The sequence below is a fragment of the Salvelinus namaycush genome, chromosome 32 (genome assembly GCF_016432855.1).
Source record: "Salvelinus namaycush isolate Seneca chromosome 32, SaNama_1.0, whole genome shotgun sequence".
Taxonomy (NCBI): Eukaryota; Metazoa; Chordata; class Actinopteri; order Salmoniformes; family Salmonidae; genus Salvelinus; species Salvelinus namaycush.
Window position 1 is genome coordinate 17,561,987 of NC_052338.1, and position 20,642 is coordinate 17,582,628.

At 41.0% G+C, this 20,642-nt stretch overlaps 1 protein-coding gene across 2 annotated transcripts in view; it reads right to left on the reverse strand.

The window, feature by feature from the left end:
* LOC120026869 (DNA topoisomerase 2-beta-like) overlaps nt 1–20,519 on the reverse strand; it is a 46,872-nt gene extending 26,353 nt beyond the window's left edge. Inside the window, exons 1-11 of one of the 2 annotated variants that reach the window (XM_038971587.1) lie at nt 20,037–20,519; nt 15,272–15,478; nt 14,474–14,564; nt 12,637–12,700; nt 5,420–5,565; nt 5,054–5,151; nt 4,349–4,561; nt 3,931–4,104; nt 3,591–3,692; nt 3,307–3,444; nt 2,963–3,101 (exon numbers count right to left, since the gene is read on the reverse strand). In XM_038971587.1, coding sequence (XP_038827515.1) covers nt 2,963–3,101; nt 3,307–3,444; nt 3,591–3,692; nt 3,931–4,104; nt 4,349–4,561; nt 5,054–5,151; nt 5,420–5,565; nt 12,637–12,700; nt 14,474–14,564; nt 15,272–15,478; nt 20,037–20,078 — 1,414 coding nt within the window. In that variant the 5' untranslated portion in view covers nt 20,079–20,519. Of the gene's footprint in view, nt 1–2,962; nt 3,102–3,306; nt 3,445–3,590; nt 3,693–3,930; nt 4,105–4,348; nt 4,562–5,053; nt 5,152–5,419; nt 5,566–12,636; nt 12,701–14,473; nt 14,565–15,271; nt 15,497–20,036 lie in introns of both variants that reach the window. The other variant, XM_038971586.1, reaches the window with a different exon arrangement.
* Between the last annotated feature and the right edge of the window lie 123 nt (nt 20,520–20,642).

Here is a 20,642-nt window from a genome sequence, read left to right on the forward strand (position 1 = left end):
ATTTCCCTTGTTAGTCTTGTCTCTTTAGCCAGAAACTGCTTTTTATAATTGATGAATATTGAATTGAATGACCTCTGAAGGTACATTTAAAGGTATCCCAAACAATAAGTGGATTTGCTGTTCCTATAATATACTGGAAAAATTCAGTTATAAATGATTTTGTCTCAGTTAAAAATAAGTTGTCCTCCAGTAAACTTTGATTAAATTTCCAATATCTCCATCCACGTGGAAACCCTATAAGAGTTATGTGAAGGCCAATTAGATGATGATCTGATCGCATTCTGTCTCCTATTAAAACTTTTTTAACCTTTGATGCAAGAGAGAAAGAGAGAATTAAGTCTCCTCCATGTATATCTCACTAGGTCTGAGTTTTTTAGACTCCAAATATCCACTATTTCTAATGTGTCCATAATATTTGTGGTTTCGTTAAGGGCACGGTGTGATGAGTTTGTAGAGTGATTTCCTTTTTCCGTCCATTGAGGTACTTAACACTGTGTTATAGTCTCCTACCATAATGATTTGATCATTTGTTGCCTGTAAGTTCAATAAATTGGTATAAATATTTTTGAAGAAGTATGGATCATCCTGATTTGGACCATATAGATTAATGAGCCAAATCTTTTTTGTCCACTTTCATATTTTTTAAAATCCACCTTCCTTGCGAATCATTCCTAACTATTTGCACATTCAGATCGAAATTTTGGTTAATTAATATCATCACACCTTTTGAGTTCCTTTGTCCATGACAGAAAATGATTTCACCACCCAATTCCTTTTCCACGCAACTTCATCTAAGGATGTAGAGTGAGTTTCCTGTAAACAATATATGTTATATTCCTTTTCTTTTAGACACAAAGACTGATCTTCTTTTTTTATAATCTGCTAAACCGTTACAATTGTAACTGGCTATACTTATTTCACCCCTTACCATAACCAGATACTATTCTCAGTCTAAATTGTCCATAATTGGTGCTTGTAAAGTTACTGCCATCAGAGGTATTATGAGGTATCAAAACCAGAGCTTTCAAATGTCTGATATTTACAATTCAAGAAATAGGTTCTAGCAATATATGTTTTATTCCCTTGCCTGTTTGCCTGTGAGCCAATGCCACAGATGTTAGAAAATTGAGATAAGATATTATGTGTGTAGTAAATCTGAGTAGGTTGATGAGTATGATATTGGATGTGATTTAGTGAGAGTGTATACGATGTCTGTATAAGAGTAAGATTATAATGTGTGCTGTCCAAAAAAATAATAACTCCGCCAATTTGCATGGTTGAGTGTCTATGTGTGTAACATGTAGTGCGTATAACCTTAATATTCATGATGATAATTGTAATCCATATCGTATCACCGTCATAGCTGCATCATAATTACCTTTAACATCATTGAAAAACACATCCCAGCATTACCAGAGCAATTGACGTTTCACATGATCATGAAAGAGACCTTGCATTACTCTGGAGACGGCTTCACTACAATACAAATTTATCCTGTACAATATGTTATTATTCCCCAATGTCTCCATTCTGATATCTTTCCCTTGCTTGTTGTAAACATATATAAACATGTAGACAAATACATAGAAAAGATGGACAAACAAGAAACATATTCAATTATAGAACAGTTCTCGACAATAGAGAGAGAGAGAAGAGAAAAGAGAGAGGGAGAGAAGACAGCGAGATCAGGTGTGTGTGCGTATGTATAAGTCCGTATGTGTAAGCGAGCATGTAATTGAGTACATGTGTGTTCATATCCACTTCATAGTGTTCAGATATTTTTACAGTTCCCATACTTTCTTTTTTTCGTAACCTGAAGTCCCTGTAGAATATAGTACAGCCATGGTGTTACGGAGCTGTCTCGGAATAGCTGTCCATCTATAAAGAGTTTGTCCACAATGAGAAAGGCACGCTTACCCCTCTCCCTCTGTTGCCTCTGTACCGGATACAGTCTCTTGCGATGTTCATTTATCTCCCTTGGAAACTGGTCATTGAGATCAAATTTGGTCCCTTTAAGCTCCCTTCCCCTGCTTTTGATCAGTTCCTTTTGTTGGTAGTGTTTAAATTTTGCGATAATCGGCCAGGGACCCTTAGACTTGGAGCTCCAAGTCTGTGTACACAGTGGAAAGCCACCTTGTTTACAGTCTCTAGAGGAAGTGTAAAATGGAGTAGACAATCCATTTCAGAATGTTGGATTTTTACCTTGGCTGTGAGTGCCTTGTTCTCTCCTTGGAGCGTGAGAATTTTACTCTGGCCAAACCCCCTCAGCCCTGCTACCTCCTCACAACTTTTCCAGTGTTGCATGGATTCCAGCCAGAGCACTAGCCTCTACTTCAAAGGTAAGTAAATCATCCACGTCTGTAGATTAATCTGTTTTTCTTTTTTTTGTCGGGTTCAAGTTATTTTGTGAGGTAGTCGGATCTTTCCATGATGGAGTATGTTGTTCCTCCATAGCTTAAAGCTGTTGGTACTCGTCGATTTCCCTCAGGATCTTCTTAGTATCCAGGTTGGCTCTTTACTGTTTTTCAAAAGTTTTTAACAATGCACCTTTCCCACGACGACAACTGGTGTCTCTAATACAGCCACCTAGCACTGTTGTTTGGTTAGCGGTGTTTTCTAGCTGTTCAAAGCTAAACACGTCGCAGAATCCACACAAAAACAAGTTTGGTATTCTTATTCAATTAACAGCGGTTTAGTTTTAATCAAAAATAACAAACCGGGTGTTTTCCAGCATACAGTGTTCAACTGCTCACTCTGATGACGTGTGACGACAATGAGGGAGGGGAAACAGTGTTCCCCTAATGTTTTATAAGTGGGGTGGGGCCCAACCGCCTAGCTCTGTTCCCCCAGCCTAATTAAATATCTTCAACTAGTGTCAATATAAACATTTGGTAAAATAGGCCCTCTTGGTGGATAAGTAGATTAGGAACATAGCAGGGCAGAGTAGTTGTGGTTGTCTTACCGGCATCGTTGGCGTCGTCCAGCTTGGGGATGCCTTTAATCTTGCTGTACTTCACTGAAGAACACTTCTTGTTGAGTTGTGTCTGGGCCTTGAACTTCACCCAGTTCAGGATACTCTCCACAATGCCACAGTTAGTCGCCTGCAGACAAAATAAATAATTGAATATGATATATCATTGTTTAATACTCCAGGTGAACTGAGAACACAAGAGGACATGGAACAGATTTTAGGATCATATGATATCAATTAAATCTAAATAACTTTACTTTCTCAGTAAGGAAACAGTGTATGTAGAGAGTAAATGCACAACATAGGATGTATACATGAATGATGTATCTCCTTACCGCTCTGATGAACTTCTCAGACAGAGGACACTTAGAACCAAAGCTCTTGGTTTGGAGGGTCATGTTCTCCTTGGTCTGGGAGTCAAAGGTCGGGTTCTCGATCAACGCATTCACAAACACCCAGATGTGGTTCTTCACCTGATGGAGAGAAAAACAAAGCATTAAGATTGACCAAACTTTACATTAGGTTGCTCCTATACCAGTGTACTAAGAATGTAATCACTAGTAACACTATTGTAGTAACATGACAGTAATAACACAGTAATAAGATGGCAATAACTAACCTGGAAGGGTTTGACTGAGACACCAGCTTTGTTCTTCTTCTTCACCACTTCTATCAGCTTGGCTACGATCTGGTCCACCACGTAATCAATGTGTCTGCCACCCTGAATGACACAAAACAAGCAGTGTAGTACATAAAACATGTCTGATGTGGTAGAAAGTGATTCAAGTCATACTCCGAGATGTGAATACCATTAAGATGCACACTCATCCCAGTATATTTACACATGCAAATGGCACTTCATTTCTGTCCATTATTCCTAGATTGGTCAAGTCATAGTTTTCTAAATCAAAGGGTAGATTTCTGGTAAATAACAACATAATTCTCTGAGGGGATGTTACCTTGGTGGTGGCGATACTGTTGACGAAGCTGATCTGTTGGAATCCCTTCTCACTCATGGTGAGACACACCTCCCAACGCTCGTTGATGGACTCGTTGACCACCTTTAGGGCTACGCCCACCTCATCCAGCTTGTCCTTCACGTACAGGTCCACATAGCTGCGGAACCCAGTCACCTGGGAGGACGAGGACAGGTGAGAGGAGCCTAAACCGGGTCTGGATAGTGGCTCTGGTACTGGAAAGGTTATTAGCAAATGACATTGTATTGAAAGAGGTGTAGTGAAATGAGCTGTTTTATTTCAAGTCAAAACATTCTGCTCAGGGTCTTCCAAGACTTGGCACGTTATGTACAGCATATAGTCTGTGTATATGGGACAGCCCATCTTACTATGTGCGGTTACATGGGGTAGGGAGACTTACAGGGAGTTTCTTCCCGTTGAGCATGACTTTGACGCCCTTGCAGGAGCCAGCAATGTCGTAAGCCCTCTTGGTGAGCAGAGCCACGATGTCCTTGTCCAGCTTCTCCATCTTGAACTTGGACAGGTCCGGCTGGAAGGTCACGCACGTGAAGTCGTCCCCGTCAAAGAACTTGATCTTGGGGTCGCTCGTCTTCCCCATGTTGTTCTGCCAGGTCTAAGGAGGGAGAGAGAAAGAGGGGGAGAGAAAAAGAGGGGAAAAGAGAGAGAAAGAAGGGGACAGAGATTGTCATGAAATGCACTACATTCTTCACATGTAAAGAAAACTAGAATTAAATATTGTGAATGGTGAAATTCCATCAAAGAGATACGAGTTAATAAAAAGCCTTGTGAAACTGATTGAACAAACTATCACTATTTTGGTGAGTCATTTCATTGAAAGTGACAATTGTAGGACAAACCACAAAGACAACAACCATCTGGCTTACGAGAAATAACCGAAATTCCCCAAAACTATATAGACTCCTACAATGTCAACATAAAAATCCTGTGAGACCACCCCCGACAGTGCAAATCAACTCATACTCACCCCCTTACATACTGTACTCCTACAAAACATCAACTGCAGTTCAGCTGTTTGAAGAATGTTATTTTCAAGGTTGACTAAACAACAGATGTCAATCACACTGTGCTTTCTCGTTGTCTGTACCTGTTTGAAGCTGTGTTTGTACTCTTTACAGGCAGTTTCCACTGTAAACTTTGTGCTGAAGATATTGCAGAGTTTAGCACCGTACCCGTTCCTTCCACCTAGCAGGAAAACAGAAGGGAGACATGCTTTCATCTATGGAGAGATTGTCCTTGAAGAGCTATAGTCATTCACTCATTCCAGTGTTGTGTTACTAAGCACTGCAAGGGGTAGCACAAAACTATTCAGTTGAGATCATAAAAGCAGACAGTAAAAATGGTTTAGGTTGGACGTTCTGGCTGAAGCTTTATCGAAACCATATGAAATGGTGTTACACAAATGGACAATAATAAATTAATTAGATTCTCGTTTTCAGAATGATTTTGTCACCTGTGACTTTCTTCTGCTCGTCGTCGTAGTTACTGGAGGTGAGGAGGTGTCCGAAGATGAGAGCGGGAACATACATCTTCTCATCTTTGTGTTCCACCACGGGGATGCCTTTACCATTGTTCCAGATGGTGACGGTGTTGGACTCACTGAAGGAAGAGAGGAGGATGAACGGAGGAATAAACGTGGAGGAATAAACAAGGATGGATAAACAATGCATGCCAAAGAACTTCACAGGACAGACAGAAGCATCATGACCCAACTTGAATAACCATTACGTATTTCCATTTAGATGTACTAACCTTTAGATTAGGGCTCTGGCGGTAATGACATTTTGTCAGACGGTTATTGTCATGCAAAAGACTGCTGGTCTCACGGTAATTGATCGTTAATTAACATAAATGTTTAGCATCTCCAGGCCTCCATGAATACAAACCACTGATGCACGCTTTTGGAACATCTACAATTTAAAAATTCTAATAAATCAATTGAATATACACCATCACAATAAATCCATTATTTATTTTATTCAGGTCTAAAGAAACATTATGATATGAAGAAAATGTATTTCAGAAGAACAGAATATGAGTTGGTCTATTGTATGTTATCTGGCTATGTGCCATTGACAGTAGGCTTGTTCATTTAGCAGACAAGATATGCTTATATGTTCCATGCATTGGCGGATTGGTGCTGTTTAAGATGAGGGAGGTTATTTTTTTTACTTTTCATGAGCATGGCCTTATTTCTATTACAGCACATTGGATGACATTCATTCATATTTCATTCACCCAGCTCAATGTGACATCAATAGATTCAGGCTACTACATGATACTAACATTTTCCCTATACTCATCATGAGGTTGCTACAACCTAGCCTACGAATGAAAGTTTATAACGTAGGTGCACACAGGGAGGGAGAGAATTTGAGTTATCAAGGTGACAGACAGTGACACATTCAATACCGCCTTGCACTCTTGCCTGCATCTAGCTGATCTAATGTGTAATCGTTAGTTCAACATTTGCAAACAAGAGTTTCTATTGGACAAACTCAGGTATGTTTATCCCAGTTCCATTCTGTTAGCTTCCGTTTAAGAAATGTTTTTCAACAGAATCGGCTCAATGAATTTACCCCTGATCACACAGTTCACTTTCATAGCAGCCACATTCAAACAGCTCATTGTATATATAATTTATTCTCGCATCTAACTACGCACTCTCCTCCTCTCACCTTTTCCCTTGGCTTTTGGACTTCAGTGCATAACACATCAGCTGTCTGTGACCAGGAGCACAAACTTTTCCAAGCCAAACCTTCATATCATGACTGCTAACCGCTACACACAGCCTACATCATTGTCACGTCATAGTCAACATAGCTACTAGACCTAACGTGTTAGTAAACCTGCTACAATCATGCAGTATAGTGTACAGTCAGCAGCAAGCAGCTTAGAAGTTACACAGGCGGGCCCATGTGGCAATAAATTAATAAAACCAAAAGCTTATCTTGACTTGGATGAGTTCCAGTGTTGGATAGCCATAGCCAGCTATCTAAAATAGCTTCCCTCTCTGTTTGAGCCGGGTGTTTAAGTATGCTAAACTAGCTAGCTGCATTAGACTCTAGCTAAGTAAGAGAAGTGTAAAAATATATACAACAAAATATATCTCTCTATTAATTTTGGAATAAGTACATTTGTTCAAAACTGTATAACTATTGTGTTTCTCTCTTTTTGAGTCAACTACTCACCACATGTTATGCACTGCAGTGCTAGCTAGCTTTAGCTTATGCTTTCAGTACAAGATCCATTCTCTGATCCTATGATTGGGTGGACAACATGTCAGTTCATGCTAGTTGTCTTAGGTCTCTCTTTATGTAGTGTTGTGGTGTCTCTCTTGCCGTGATGCGTGTTTTGTACTATTATTTTTGATTTTTTTTATGTAATCCCTGCTCCCGTCCCCGCAGGAGGCCTTTTGCCTTCTGGTAGACCTTCACTGTAAATCAGAATTTGTTCTTAACTGACTTGCCTAGTTAAATAATGATTAAATTTAAAAAAAAAAAAAAAATGATGCAACAGCTCTGATAGGTTGGAGGACGTCCTCCGGAAGTTGTCATAATTACTGTGTAAGTCTACGGAAGGGGCTGAGAACCATGAGCCTCCTAGGTTCAATTCAATGTACCCAGAGGAGGACAGAAGTTAGCTGTCCTCTGGCTACACCATGGTGCTATCCTACAGTGTGCTGAATATATTGTTAATATATTTAGTATAGTTTTAACTAAAAGCATAACTTTTTTAATGTTTCATTATTTTTATGAAATTCACTATGGATGGTCCTCCACTACCTCCTCTGAGGAGACTCCACTGGTCCCATGCCATTATTTTATATTATCTGATTTTATAGTAAGAAGAATATAATTGAACTTAGCTGAATGAAATAGAAAGGATACTTTGCCCATTCTGGAGTGAGTGCGAATATGAAGTGGCTAGGTTGAGAGTAAAAGTGATCATTTGAAACAGGCCTTATACATTAGACTTAGAGTTATCCGTATGCACTCGAAAAGCGAATGGAGGCCACTTTCCCGCAGGTTTGTTTTTCCCACTGGTTTGTTTTTCACTCATACCGGGTAGGCTACTCTGGTTATTTCACTCTACACATCAGCCACTGTTTGAGGAGGCTGCTGAGCGACAGGTGATATTCTGCCCAAACTCTCTATGTCCTAGGCTCTCCAACTAGGTTCCTGTAGCTACCCAGTGCTTAATTTGGGAAACCAAGTGAAATCTGTTCGGGAACATCAATAGTAACATGTTTCCACAACAAAACATATTTCAAGTGTTGACAATCCCTCTCTGCACACTCGAGAAAGGAATGAAGGAGAGAGGGGAGGAGATGGTGTTGGTGAGATATTCCGTAGCTAAAGGTAATGTGTCAGTCGTGCATTATATGCAGTAGGCTATGTATTGTATAACGGCAAAACAATTATTTTAGTATATAGATTTATTTTTTTCGGGCTTGGGCTCATATATAGTTCTATGCGTATGCATACACACTAATATGCATATGGCGGCTTTGAATTAATCGTCACCTTATAAAGTGCTGTTCATTTCGTTGTGTAAAGGTGTCAGCATGCTTTAGTTCGGCTGGCGGCTAGCTGAAGTTGGCTAGGCGAACGAGTGTGCTCGCATACTCCCTTAAAAGACATTCACTTGAAAAAAGAGAAATAAGCGGAAATAGTACCGTTTGTCCATTTTGAGACGCCGTAACCAGTATACACTTCCTCAAACTAGTCAGAATTAATCTAAGATAACTCAGTAAATGTCATTAATTTTGACGTTTTTGTCAAGAAGATCTTAGTTGCGCAATTTTACATCTCACTAAGATGTTTTATTTGGAAATCCTGTACCAAACAATGTGCATGAAAACAAGTCTCTCATTGAATGACAAGAAAGACTTTCCTGAAGAATCCTTACTGTTCACCGACGAAGGGGTGTAGACTTTTGTTATTTAACCTTTATTTAACTAGGCAAGTCAGTTTTAAGAACAAATTCCTATTTACAATGACGGCCTCAGTGACTTGCCTCAAGAAAAAATGTTGTGTGCCCGAACAACTGACAAACCCCTCACCGAATTCCGAAACGAACAAAAACATCACAAAATGTTGTCATAATATATGCACAAACTCTTCTGAACTGTTTCAGCTGGGAAGCATGGGGACACCTTTAGGCTTTGAAACAACATCCACAATGAGCATGTATCCACTCAGTTTCAACCCATTGTTGAACTTCTTTCTTCAAATTGATCAGTGAGGTGAGTTTTAAACGCACATACTGTTTTGATGATGTGTTTGATGTGATTTTCAATAACATTTGCATTGAGTGGTTAGAGGGACAATCGAGCACTGAGTACCAGGCCATTAGCGACCTGATAATCATTAGGGAGTTCTGGACTCTCAACGCATGTCCTGAGTGCATAAGATGAGAGGTATGACAGGGCCTTATAGGGAGAAGACTGGGAGCTCTGCTAAAGGACACTGGTGCTAAGCGGTCTGCTCTTTCTCTCTCTGTGTGTGGAGACAGAAGCCCCAGAGGAATGCGTGCGTTCGGCAGATTGCTGTGGTTTTCGTGCCGTAGGTTGAACAGCATGTTAAATGAGCTCCCTGAATTCCAGAACTGACTGTTCATTAAGACCTACCCAGAGATCTATCAGCCTCCACAGTACCACCCTGTCTCTCTCTCTACCCAGAGATCTATCAGCCTCCACAGTACCACCCTGTCTCTCTCTCTACCCAGAGATCTATCAGCCTCCACAGTACCACCCTGTCTCTCTCTCTACCCAGAGATCTATCAGCCTCCACAGTACCACCCTGTCTCTCTCTCTACCCAGAGATCTATCAGCCTCCACAGTACCACCCTGTCTCTCTCTCTACCCAGAGATCTATCAGCCTCCACAGTACCACCCTGTCTCTCTCTCTACCCAGAGATCTATCAGCCTCCACAGTACCACCCTGTCTCTCTCTCTACCCAGAGATCTATCAGCCTCCACAGTACCACCCTGTCTCTCTCTCTACCCAGAGATCTATCAGCCTCCACAGTACCACCCTGTCTCTCTCTCTACCCAGAGATCTATCAGCCTCCACAGTACCACCCTGTCTCTCTCTCTACCCAGAGATCTATCAGCCTCCACAGTACCTCCCTGTCTCTCTCTCTATCCAGAGATCTATCAGCCTCCACAGTACCACCCTGTCTCTCTCTCTACCCAGAGATCTATCAGCCTCTACAGTACCTCCCTGTCTCTCTCTCTCTCTCTACCCAGAGATCTATCAGCCTCTACAGTACCTCCCTGTCTCTCTCTCTCTACCCAGAGATCTATCAGCCTCTACAGTACCTCCCTGTCTCTCTCTCTCTACCCAGAGATCTATCAGCCTCTACAGTACCTCCCTGTCTCTCTCTCTCTACCCAGAGATCTATCAGCCTCCACAGTACCTCCCTGTCTCTCTCTCTCTACCCAGAGATCTATCAGCCTCCACAGTACCTCCCTGTCTCTCTCTCTACCCAGAGATCTATCAGCCTCCACAGTACCTCCCTGTCTCTCTCTCTCTCTCTCTACCCAGAGATCTATCAGCCTCCACAGTACCTCCCTGTCTCTCTCTACCCAGAGATCTATCAGCCTCCACAGTACCTCCCTGTCTCTCTCTCTCTACCCAGAGATCTTTCAGCCTCTACAGTACCTCCCTGTCTCTCTCTCTACCCAGAAATCTTTCAGCCTCTACAGTACCTCCATGTCTCTCTCTCTACCCAGAGATCTTTCAGCCTCTACAGTACCTCCATGTCTCTCTCCTCTCCATTGTCCAGTTATCTCCCACACACCCTCCTTCCTCTCTTCCATCTCCTCTTCTCTCTTATCTTACCTCTCCTCTCCTTCTCCACCGCTCCCCTCTCATCTCTTTCTCCTCTGGCGCTTCTCTCCTCCACGTCTTCACTCTGTTCTCCCTAAACCCCTCCACTAAAACCCCTTGCTGTTAGCTAACTACCAAGGCCACCAACAACTGTGCCACGGATCAACCTACAGCTAAATACTCAGCTGAACCATGCACAATGCAGACTTTAACACAAACACACACACACACCACACAGGCATCAGATCACTTCAACAAAATGGATGCTCTGCATTTTCAAAGACATCCTCCCACAGAAAAATCCTCATGCCTTGATACAGTGCCTTCAGAAAGTATTCACACACCTGGACTTTTTCAAATTTTGTTGCATTTCAGCCTGAATTTAAAATGGATTAAATGTAGATGTTTTTGTCACTGGCCTACACACACAATACCCCATTATGTCAAAGTGGAATAATGTTTTTTGAAATCTTACAAATTCATGAAAAATGAGAAGCTGAAATGTCTTGAGCTATTAAGTATTCAACTCCTTTATTACAGCAAGCCTAAATTAGTTTAGGAGTAAAAATATGCTTAACAAGTCACAAAATAAGTTGCATGGACTCACTCTGTGTGCAAAAATAGTGTTGAACATAATTTTTTAATGACTACCTCATTTCTGTACCCACACATACAATTATCTGTAAGGTCCCCCAGTCGAGCAGTGAATTTCCAATACAATACATTACTAAGTACCACTCTCCGTATTTATTTTGAAGCATAGTGGTTGCTTTCCACCAGAAACTGGTAGATGAATTCACCTTTCAGCTGGACAATAACCTAAAACACAAAGCCAAATATAAACTGGAGTTGCTTACCGAGAAGACAGTAAATGTTCCTGAGTGGCCGAGTTACAGTTTTAACTTAAATCTGCTTGAAAATCTACGGCAAGACTTGAAAATGGTTGTCTAGCAATGATCAACAACCAATTTGAAAGAGCTTGAAGAATTTGTTAAAAGAATAATGGGCAAATATTGTAAATAGTGTAAGGTCTTACCCAGAAACACTCACAGCTGTAAAGACTCAGGAGTGTGAATAGTTATGTAAATAAGATATTTATATATTACATTTTTTAAATAAATTTGCATTAAAAAAAAACTTTAAAAATGAACTTTGTCATTATTGGGTATTGTGTGTAGATGGGTGAGAAAAAAAACATGCATTTAATCTACTTTGAATTCACGCTGTAAAGTAACTAAATGTGGAATAAGTCATGGGGTAGTTTCTGAAGGCACTGTATATTTATAAGGCTATTGGGTTTTATTTTATTGGTTTTATTTTATTGGTCAACCAGAACCATTTCCACCTAATGCCGCTAAAATATCAATAATTTAACGGCAAGAAGTCTAGAGACCCAGGCAGCATGACAATCTGATGGCATTAAAGAGTGAAAGCATCATGTTACATTTATTTTTTATTTTTTTAATCTTCTAAACAGCCACTCACTCAACTACCTCAAAGTGATGCTTGAAAGGGCTTTCACATTCTAACAGCAAAAATGGCAATGGGCGAGCCATTGTTTTCCAATGAAGGGAAGCGGCTGCACCTACCTAGGCAACATGCACTGCACATTTTTTTTGAGGTGGCGCTGCTATGCTCAAATGATTTGACTCCTACGCACGAGCTGAGGGCTTTGCCGAAACAAAACAGGACTGTTAAACAGAACTTATGATAATGACGGATTCATGACAGATGCATCAGATAGAAGCTGCTGTGCCTACCTAAGCCACGTGCACAGTACGGTTTTTGGACTTGACTAATGATTGACAACTGCTTACTGGTCATGTGTACTTACGGATCAATGGAGATCTTTATGGTCGACATGCTCTTATCCCGTTGTTTGTTGTCGGCCGCGTTGACTGTGGAGTAGAGAAAATCATGTTCACATGAAAAGTAGTACACTGCAGGGATTCAATTGTGTTGATAGAAACTATCGAAAAGATACTTGGTACTGGCATTTTCATCAAGAGCTTTAGACACACTTGAGAATCAATAGCCTAAATGTTGTCTGGCCAATAAAATCCAAAACCACATCCTTTCAACACAGCAAGTCTCTCATACTGAAAACAGATTGAAAAGTCAAATAGCCTCAATCAAGTCTCCTGTGTGTTATACGGTTTGCATTATAAAGCCTTTGCTTTGGTTGTAATGTGACATTGTGTGACTGACCCTGTGTGAGTTATGTCTAGTCAGTAATTACAGAGACGTGGTAGGAACTAGTGAATATTTGACCAACGAGGACAGACGGCTGTCATTACCTTATCACCACTATAAAACAGCTAAATGAGCACAGTGTGCGGACCAAAAAAACTTGATGTCTTCTCATGTCTCCTTCCATTGCATATGACCGAGTTCCAGGAGTTTGATCGCTCAAGGTACTGCCTGGTATAAACGTACTGTTACAGGACAGGGGTATTCATCTTTTAATCAATGCATGAGCCTAACATTTTCCGGTACAATAATTGGTTGTACACCATGTGTGCCAGTCAGCCAAACACATAAGCGAGACTAGCGCTGGATTCTACTGCCGCTTGCCTTAATCAGTGTGCGACTGACAACCAATAAAAGATTTCCTCAGACGGCTCTTCATTCCAGACAAATTACTACATGAGGAGTAGGAGCGAGGAGAGGGACACAGAACACACAAGGACAAGCTAGCTCCTCTACACAACAGGTTACATCTAATAGATGTTTCAGAGGTATTGTTGGACCAGATATTAAGCCTACCTAGAATCTGGTTTTCATCTCCAGTCACTGGTGTACAAAAATATTATCATCCTACCTACAACAATAGATTGACTGTATGTACGTCTGTTTGGATAAAAGTGTCTGCTAAAATGAATCAAATGTCAAATTTAGACTGGTCGACTGACATAGCAAAGTATGCCTAAAATAGAATCTACGTCAAACAATTGAGATTTTTATGTTCTCTTACATTTACATTTTAGTCAATTAGCAGCCGCTCTTATCGAGACCCTAGTCTGGTCGGGGATTCGATCCAGCGACATTTTGGCTAATTATTAGGCTACCTGCCGCTTCTTTTTTTTACCCCCCTTTTCTTCCTAATTCCGATCTTGTCTCATCGCTTCAACACGGGCTCAGGAGAGGCGAAGGTCGAGTCATACGTCCTCCGAAACATGACCCGCCTAACCACGCTCCTTAACACCTGCCAGCTTAACCTGGAAGCCAGCCGCACTAATGTGTCAGAGGAAACACCGTTCAACTGGTGACCGGGGTCAGCCTGCAGGTACCAAGCCCGCAACAAGGAGTAGCTTTACCTGCCAAACCCTCCCAACCTGGACGAAGCTGGGCCAATTGTGTGCCGTCCTATGGGACTCCCGGCCACGTCCGGTTGTGGCACAGCCTGGGAATGAACCAGGGTCTGTAGTAACGCCTCTAGCACTGCGATACAGTGCCTTAGAACGCTGCGCCACTCGGGAGGCCCCTATCTGCCGATCTTGAGGCAATGTCCATCAGAGGCCATCACAGTAATAACTGGGCCTGATATAAACTGATAATAACTGATTAATAACAGCCTAATAACAATTAACTGAGTGCTATGGCTAGTTCATAATGACCACCTTGTTACCTGTGTATGTTCTGCTTTAAAATACCCTGATAAATAGACTTACCAAGAATTTCATCAAAGATTTTGTATAATCCAGGGACGTAGGTGATTTCTCGTAGATTCATCCCAAGGTCTTCATCGAAAACCCACATTTGCTGAAAGGGTTGAAATAGATACGTCTATTGATCAACCATTCATAATACTTGACTACGCAACAACAACAAAGAGCAACACCAGATTTCTGTTAGATATATCTATAGAACTGGATGTTGTTGTGACTAACGTTGTGTAGAACAGGGGTTCCCAAACTGTTTCACTCGGGCCCCCCTTCCAGCATGTGGAATGTCTATTTTGCAGGTTTGAAGCTTATTTCCTGCAATTCTACACATTTTGTCATGGGGTACAAAGAACATTTAGCAGTTTTAAAGCAAATTTTCTTTCAATTCTATAAACTTTGCCATGTCTAATGTGTATTCATGTGATATTTGAGTGACAAGAAAATTACAACAATATCTATGGGCAAAGAAACCTAAATAACAAAACGTTAGCTGACATGGGCTAGTGTATCTGCACATTTCTGACAAGTTATAAATAGCTCTCTAAGGTCTGCAATGACTAACATGACAAGAGGAGCTGATGATTCACTACCCAATTTCAAAATGACACCTTGTGCATTCACCTATTACAACTTTCAAGAGTAAGTTTAAAGCCGAACCCCTCCGTTTGGGAACCACTGGTGTAGAATATGAGTAAAGTTAATTTGGCAAAACAGGAGTGAAAAAAAATATTCACAATTTTTTTTTTTTTTGCACCCTCCTGAACACAAGCTAGACATCTACAGTCATGAAGAAACCGAACCCACCTGGGTGACAGGTTCCACAGAGCCGATGTAGGTGTCAGGCCTCAGTAGGATGTGTTCCAGCTGGGTCTTCTTCTGGTACACCCTCTCCACTGACATCTTCTCTCCTCCCTTCTTCTTGGCTCCTCCACCTCCTCCCTCGGGCTTGCCCCCATCGCCCCTGCCGTTCGCTGCCGCTGCTGCCTCCTCCTCCCTCTTTTTGGCAGCATTCTTCTTATCAAAGAGGGTCTGGTATTAGACACATGTGCACAACTTTGTTAAAAATTACACTAGAGATAAATTATTGAACTCTGTGTCTGCAGGCACTGCAAGAACTAAGGCACAGCAGTAGCCGTTTTGTTTGAATTTGATTGTTTGACACGGGACTTAGACAGACCATCCAAACTCATTCCACGGAGGGCCGAGGGTCTGCAGGTTTTTGCTCCTCCCTTGTACTTGATTGATGAATTAAGGTCACTAATTAGTAAGGAACTCCCCACACCTGGTTGTCTAGGTATTAACTGAAAGAAAAAACTAAAACCGGCAGACACTCAGCCCTCCATGGAATGAGTTTGACACCCCTGGTCTAAATCCTACTAGTCCAGTGTAACCTCAAATGTTTCCGTCAATGCTCCTTTACGCTTTGGTTGGTTGGTTGATTAGTGGGTTGGTTGGAACTTGGAAGGTTTACTTGGTTAGGCTAATTGCCCGGCACACACCCACAGTAGACACCATTGGTTAAGGCAGTAGATCTCATTGTTAAATACTTAGGACTGCACCCAAGGAGAGGCCAAAAAGTGACTGAGCCTGAGGAGCAAACTTTATCAAATAAAAATGTAAATGTTTCAAGCATAGGGAAATCTAAACGGTATTGTTGTGGTAATGTATGTATACAATTGATCCAGAGCCGTTGAGCATGCAATAGACTAAGCAAATAATCTACTGTGCACTAACAAACACAGTGGTTGAGTAAAATGCAGTCCCTGTCACCTGTGGCCCTTGAGATCTGTTTACATTTCTCTATGGGGAGGTATCTGAGCAACAGACCCTCACAATTCTCATCAGCCTATTAGTAACAAACAGAGGACCCAAGACAGTTCACTCCATATGATCTATGGTTTACCAACTCTCACAGCAAGTCATAATCAGATTATCAAGCGAAAGCAGCCATTTAGCTCAGGACAGTCCACCACTCTGGGATATTTGCATTGACAAGATATGTACAAAAAATTAATCTTGAGAGTATTATATATTAGGTCTGCTAAGAACCTAATCTTGGTTGCTCAAACACACAAAGAATTCTGCATGACCTCATTATCGCATCTTCTATCAGACAGCCAGCTGCTCCATTGTCTATCTGCTGCCAGTGGCACCCAAATTGACCTGTGTGAAGCTAGTCACAATAAGGATTCGCCACAATAGTGGAATTTGCACTTCGCCTTCAAAATAAAAGTCCCCCATCGAAAGTGATTCAAACTGATACAAAGTGGAATCATGCCATATTTGCACTAGATCATGCTAAACAAGGACGGAATATTGTTATAAATTCAACAACAAATTGTAAATTTGACCAAAAAAAAGTAAACACTCTTTGGATAAATTAGACTTTAGAATTGCATTGGGGGGGCATACTTATACGCACAAATCAAAATCAAATTTTATTTGTCACATGCGCCGAATAAAACAAGTGTGGACTATAGCGTGTAATATTTACTTACGAGCCCTTTCCCAACAATGCAGAATCAATCAACTGTGTGAATCAAGCCTTCATGGTTGAATTGCTGCAAAGAAACCACTACTAAAGGACACCAATAAAAAGAAGAGACTTGCTTGGGACAAGAAACACGAGCAATGGACATTAGACTGGTGGAAATTTGTCCTTTGGTGTGGAGTCCAAATTGGAGATTTTTGGTTCCAACCATAGTGTCTTTGTGAGACGCAGAGTAGGTGAACGGAGGATCTCCGCATGTGTATTTCCCACCATGAAGCATGGAGGAGGAGGTGTTATGGTGTGGGGGTGCTTTGCTGGTGACACTGGGATTTATTTAGAACTCAAGGCACTTAACCAGCATGCTACCACAGCATTCTGCAGCGATACGCCATCCCATCTGGTTTGGGCTTAGTGGGACTATCATTTGTTTTTCAACAGGACAATGACCCATCACACCTCCAGGCTGTGTAAGGGCTATTTTACCAAGAAGGAGAGTGATGGAGTGCTGCATCTACAATCCCCCGACCTCAACCAAATTAAGATGGTTTGGGATGAGTCAGAGTGCAGAGCAAAAGAAAAGCAGCCAACAAGTGCTCAGCATATGTGGGAACTCCTTCAAGACTATTGGAAAAGCATTCCAGGTGAAGCTGGTTGAAAGAATGCCAAGAGTGTGCAAAGCTGTCATCAAGGCAAAGGGTGATTATTTTAAGAATCTCAAATATATTTTGATTTGTTTAACACTTTTTGGTTACTACATGATTCCATATGTGTTATTTCATAGTTTTGATGTCTTCACTATTATTCTACAATGTAGTAAAATAGTAAAAATAAAGAAAACCTAAAAAACTTTTGACCGGTAGTGTACCATGATGATCTTGATGAATTGGAAATTATTTTCCCACCTTAGCTACTGGCCTTCTGTGGCTTTAAACTACACAGTACTACTCTATTCTTCATTTTATGATTGGACCCCCCACCACCAATTATGCTTGGTTTTGTCCGGTCCTCAGAGGCTGTTCTTTTGTGAAGGGAAAAAAGTTGCCCAATAACGCCTCTTTCTCTCCACTCTCTTAAAACACTTAATTCTCTGAGCTAACTTGTAATAAATGGAGATGTACAATCATATTTAACATGGTAAATTCATAAGCATAAATAAGAATTAATTAGAAAATAATATTTTTTAAATGGAGAAGGTTTCGATTGCGAAGTGACGGGGCGTGAAAAACAAGTGATTATTGGTCACTGTTAAATTGGGCTCAATTTTGTGAGTTCAAAGTCAACTTTGGAAGTATTATAAACTTTGAAACTGGGTTCCAGTAAACCACATAATTACATTAGGGCTGTTTCTCTGATCCTCAGGCAGTAGGCTCAAGCTAGCCTGTTTCTCTCCCCAGTCAGAGGCAGCATGCCTGTCTCAGACTCTGACCAGCAGCAACCTATCCTCCTTACTTCCCCCATGATGAAGGGGCCAAGACTGAAAACGTTTGGGAGGCACTGATCGGCAGGTAGCCTAGTGGTTAGAGCGTTGGGCCAGTAACCGAAAGGTTGCTAGATTGAATCCCCGAGCTGACAAGGTAAAAATCTGTCGTTCTGCCCCTGAACAAGGCAGTTAACCCACTGTTCCTAGGCCGTCATTGTAATTAAGAATTTGTTCTTAACTGACTTGCCTGGTTAAATAAAAAATATATAAATCTAGCTAATGATTAGCACAAATACAGATGGGCAACCCCATCTATTTATTTATAGCAACTATACTGCATCAGTTGGGCTACAGGGGATAATTGCTTATTGCTAAATAACACACCAGCTTGATAATATGGCCCAATATGTTGTTACGCTCATTTTTGGTGTGACATTTATTTTAAAATTGTCACCATTTTATTTTCAAACTTTTTTTTAATAGAAAACAAAGCTGCAATCAGGCCCAAAAAACATAATACAATGTTCAATTAAACAGACCGGTGCTGTTCTGAAGAACCAATTGAAAAACAGAGGTTGTGGGTTCAAAATGCACCACTGCCCTTCAAATACATCACTCATTGCTTTAAGCTAGAGGTCTTCAAGGGTCCAAAAAGTTGTACCTGTTCCGAAATGGATCTGTGGCTTTCCCACCCTACCCGATATGCATAAATACATTTTAACTTACCAGAGACCTAATATTTGTGTAAACTCTACACAGTTGTGTTCTGTGAGTGTCACTGAGAAGGCCAATACCCCATTTCATGGGTGCAAAATCCATAGGTTAGGCTCTACAGTAGCATGCAAGTATGCCCCCGATGCAATTCTAAGGTCTAATACATCCACAGTATGATTTCAACAGATTTTTGTCAAATTAACTAATTGTCTTTTGTTTAGCATTATCTAGTCCAAATATGTCACGATTCCACTATATATCCGTTTGAATCACTTTCAAACGGGGACTTTTATTTAGAAGGAAAACCGCAAATTCCACTATTGTGGCTAATGCTTGTGGCTAGCTTTACACAGGTCCCAAATTGTGCTGCCGTATCTACGGGCTGGTCGCTGCTAAAGCTAACGTTAGCTGACCAAATGTCGTGCAAATACATTTAAGGAATATTTCGCATAATCTTTTTTTTTTTATATATAGATTAGGCTACCTACGAATTACGGGATTTGAGACACCTTCAAGATTCTATATTCAAACGGCGTGCATGTAAAATATGCAAACTGACTATCAATCACACTTGACGTGTATTGCAACAAAGAACTTCTTGGGGCATTGCCATTGGCCAAGTGGCTCACTCACCGAAAAGCAATGTTGCCGAATGACATGATAAAAGAAAACAATGTATCTGACGTTGGTGGACCAATCTGTGATTGTATGTGTCGGGCAATCGTAGCTAAATGAATATCCCAAATCATGGCCCATCTTGAATAGGCGCATTATAGTTTAAAGGAATGTATTAGCTGCTGGCTAGTTATCACTGGCCATTTTACAAATATCCAGCTCTTGAAACTGGGGAATTTCTCTCGTGCATCCCAGCAAAATGATCAACGCTAGCTGAATCGATAAAGTAAACATGTCCAGTAATGCAACATAACAAAATAGTAACTTACCACCCAAGTCAGACCCCCACTTCCTGCTGCGCCGTTGGACATCTTCCTTTTGTTTCCCTAAATTTGAGTGATGCTACTAAGCAGATAAAATACTGAAAAGTCCGGCATGCAATATAGTCCATAAACTCAGGAATGCTTTCAGTTAACGGACCCCATTCGGTTATTTTCTGTGTCAGTACAAGTATAAAATGTCTGTCAAAATAGTTCAAGATGGGGGACTGTAGCGCGGCTATTGTTAAAATCGACGAGCGGTGGTTAGAACTAGGCCTGAAATCGTCAACGCTTGCGTGCTACTTGCCGATGTGTATAAATTACTGTACAAAATCCAGACGTTAAATAGTTCCACAAAATGTAATGTAGTACAAAATAAATTGAAATACTGTATAAATAAAATGACTTTAAAATACGGCTGTAAATCAATACCAAAATGTTCATTCACAAATAATAACACCGCCGCCTGCCTCCGTCAGGTTCCACCATCCTCAAGGCGACAATCCCCCACAGCGGAACCCACCAATCCGGTGCTCGCTTTTCGAGGAGCCGGTACTTCAGCCAATGGAAGAAATGGAAGAAAAAAAATAACATGACCCATCATGTACTTGCAAT